At 42.0% G+C, this 3,620-nt stretch overlaps 1 protein-coding gene across 1 annotated transcript; it reads left to right on the top strand.

Annotated features, from left to right (window-relative positions):
* Nucleotides 1-248: 248 nt before the first annotated feature.
* LOC111557133 (olfactory receptor-like protein OLF4) lies at nt 249-1,808 on the top strand. Its single transcript, XM_045047285.1, has one exon. It carries the CDS (start codon nt 511-513, stop codon nt 1,540-1,542), a length of 1,032 nt encoding a protein of 343 aa, XP_044903220.1. The 5' UTR covers nt 249-510; the 3' UTR covers nt 1,543-1,808.
* The last annotated feature ends 1,812 nt before the right edge of the window (nt 1,809-3,620 follow it).

The raw sequence follows: 3,620 nt of genomic DNA, 5'->3' as shown, positions 1-3,620 counted from the left end.
AGCAGCACCCATTTCCTTGAAATTGCCTCACACCGTCTCTGATTTCCCTCCTGTTCACTCCCCTTCCTACACGTGCTTCCTGTTTGGGACCCACATACCTCAAAGTAGGATCATCCTCAGGGCCTTAGCAGAGGCCATTCCCTCAGCCAGCACACACTTCCCCAGAGATGCTCGTGGCTCCTGCCTTCTTTTCCCTGAGGTCTCCGTTCAGATGTCGCCTTGTTCACTGTTCTTGACTGAACACCAATTACAAAATAACACTTGTATCCACACTCTGCTTACACCTACTCTTGTTCCCTTCACAGCACTTGACACCCTCTGAGGTCCTATTGATATTTTGATTTCCTTCTGTTCATTCTCCATCACTGGATTATACTGGCTTTTGATTTTCCCAGACTCATTGCCTTGACAATGCCTGGAATATGTTTGACGCTCACTACAACTTCTTGACAGCAAAATACAAATCATACCATTGCAACAATGTGAGTGACACTGTTCAGGTGAAAATTAATGATGTCTCCCATCGTCTTTCCTCGTGGTCAGTGCAACCTCATGGAACCAGGAAATGATACACGGACATCAGAATTTCTGCTTCTGGGATTTTCAGACAGTTCAGAACAGCAACCCCTCATATTTGGGCTTTTCCTCTCCATGTACCTGATCACTGTGTTTGGGAACCTGCTCATCATCCTGGCCGTCAGCTATGACTCCGGCCTCCACACGCCCATGTACTTCTTCCTGGCCAACCTGTCCTTTGTAGACATCTGCATCACCTCCACCACCATCCCGAAGATGCTGTGGAACATCCAGACCCAGAGCAAAGTCATAACCTATGAGGACTGCATCACCCAGATGAACTTTTTCATAATCTTTTCAGGATTGGACATCTGCCTCCTGGCCATTATGGCCTATGACAGGTTTGTGGCCATCTGTCACCCCCTGCAATACACGGTCATCATGAGCCCCCGGCTCTGTGCACTGCTGGTCCTGGTGTCCTGGATCACGAGTGTCCTGCATTCCTTGTTGCAAACTTCAATGGTGTTGCGGCTGTCCTTCTGTACAGTCGTGGAAATCCCCCATTTTTCCTGTGAACTCAATCAGATGACCCAAGTTGCCTGTTCTGACACCTTTCTTAATAACTTGGTGATGTATTTTGCAGCTATCCTAGTGGGTGGCGGTCCTTTCGTTGGGATCCTTTACTCTTACTCCAAGATAGTTTCCTCCATACGTGGGATCTCCTCAGCTCAGGGCAAGTATAAAGCATTTTCTACCTGTGCATCTCACCTCTCGGTTGTCTCCTTATTTTATTGTACGGGCCTCGGAGTGTACCTTAGCTCTGCTGCTACCCAGAGCTCCCACTCAAGTGCCACAGCCTCGGTGATGTACACGGTGGTCACGCCCATGCTGAACCCCTTCATCTACAGCCTGAGGAACAAAGACATAAAGAAGGCTCTGAGGAGATTCTCTGCGATGGCAGTTAGAAAAGGTCCAATTGTCCTGTGGTTGAAGAATTTCCCAGGATTGCAAGCATCAAAGTCTTAGCGTCAGAAATTGCGTTTTGTTTTTTTAAGCAGATTGTAGACATAGAGTTTGTGTCTCTCATTTATTTCCCAGAATTTTTATTTTTTCAACCACTCAGTACAATTTAGTTCCTCATTTTATTAAGTTTTTCCCTCTCTGTGTTCCAACCTTTTTCCCTTCATCTTTTTTGTTTATTTCTAAATTGATTCGCAAGCTGTGATATGAGAAAATTAGGAGTTCTCATTTGTCTCATGGAACTGCCTGGATTTCTTAAGAATAATTTCTTCACAGGGGCACCTGGGTGGCTCAGTTGGTTAAGCATCTGACTTCGGCTCAGGTTCCCGGTTCCCAAGTTCGAGCCCCACATTGGGCTGTGTGCCGATAGCTCAGAGCCTGGAGCCTGTTTCAGATTTGTGTCTCTCCCTTTGTCTCCCCCCCCCCACTTATGTTTCGTCTCTGTCTCTTCTCCCTCAAAAAAAAAAAAACATTAAAAAATTTTTGAAGAAAAAAGAATAATTTCTTCACCAATGACAAAATCATTCCACATAATAATGTTTTTAGTTTTACTAAAAGAATACTCATGTGTTACCTCTCTGTTGGAATAAATTCAATTTGGCAAATAGGCCATTTCTATTCTATTCTATTCTATTCTATTCTATTCTATTCTATTCTATACTATTCTCTATTCTATACTATCCTATTCTCTATTCGATTCTATTCTATATTCTATTCTATTCTATTTATTCCATTCTATTCTATCCTAACTCTGGGACCACAGTTTTTCACTTTGTGTCTGTCATTCTTTTCTATATCACTACAATAACTGCTCTTCCTGATGAACAGATAAGTGTGTTTTATGAGACCATCAGCTTTTTTCTCCGAATTAGGATCCCATTCTCTACTCAGGCTCTATGTCCCCAGTGCTTACATTAGTCACTGGCAAATCTGATTATCAAAAACTTGTCTACCAGTGGAGTCTACACGGAAACAGAAATTCAAAAATGTAGAATGACTTAATACGGCCTTGGAGTCAAAGATGACCTTGACTATGATAAAGCAAATTTTAAATTCTCCTTTGTATTACTATGCTCTACATTTTTTCTCAAGCTGTACATCTCTCAATCAAGTATGGAATAGCAGTGGCAGTGTTTAAGGGGATTTATTCGCTGGGGTGAATGATTGGTTACTTATTGCCGTCAAAAGACTCATAAATAAAACCAATAAAATGGTCCTGAAAGAAATTAAATACATAAATAAATGGGATGACCTCCTGTGCTCATGCTTGGAAGATTTTTTATTTAATTTTAGGATGGTTTTAAAAATGTTTTCCAAGAATACCCCATTTTTGTTATTTTCAAATTATCATTGAATCTGTAGATCTTCGGGTTAGTATTGCCATCTTCACAACTTTAATTCTAACTTAAATTTCTCCTAACGATGGACCACAGCTTTGCTCTCAGTCTGTTCTCCACATCCAGGACCCGCAGCATCAAACCCACCAGGGGGCTTGTTAGAGAAGCAGGGTTCTCGGGGCCCCTGGAGACCTGAGGAATCAGAATTTGCATTTCAACTACAGTCCCTGGTGAATTGTGTGCACAGTGGAGAAACCTTAGTGTGGAACAGGTTTCTTCACCTTCTCGCCATTGACCCTTGGAGCTGGATAACTTTTTCTGTCGGGTGTTGTCCTGCGGCTGAAGGTATTCAGAAGCACCTCTTCAGACATGGACAAAAATCCCAAGAGCAACTCTGGTTGGGAACCACTTCCCAGAGTTTCAGAACCGGAAACATCCTGACATCATTCCAATTAAGACTACTTGCTAATTGGTTTGTGCCTTTGAACAGCACATTGAATTCCTCTGAGCCCATTTCTACAATAGAGAAACAGCTCATGAAAGTACTACATCATAGATTGTACTTTTGTCAAAATTAAACCATAGAATCCCTTTAGTGTGCTAAGCTAGTCTATGCTGCAGAAAATCGAAATGTATCTCTTATAATTAATATACACTTCATAAGGAGGGAAAAATGACAGTTTGTAACTCGTGATCTAATAATGAAATTCCTACTTGTTTCTGCTAAACTATTACACAACCGAAGAG

This window comes from Felis catus, chromosome A2, assembly GCF_018350175.1.
Source record: "Felis catus isolate Fca126 chromosome A2, F.catus_Fca126_mat1.0, whole genome shotgun sequence".
Classification (NCBI taxonomy): Eukaryota; Metazoa; Chordata; class Mammalia; order Carnivora; family Felidae; genus Felis; species Felis catus.
Note: the sequence above shows the minus strand (reverse complement) of the source record. Positions and strands in the feature narration are given on the sequence as shown.

Coding starts and splice junctions, on each gene's coding strand:
- LOC111557133 (XM_045047285.1), top strand. CDS start 511: ATGATGTCTCCCATCGTCTTTCCTCGTGGTCAGTGCAACCTCATGGAA.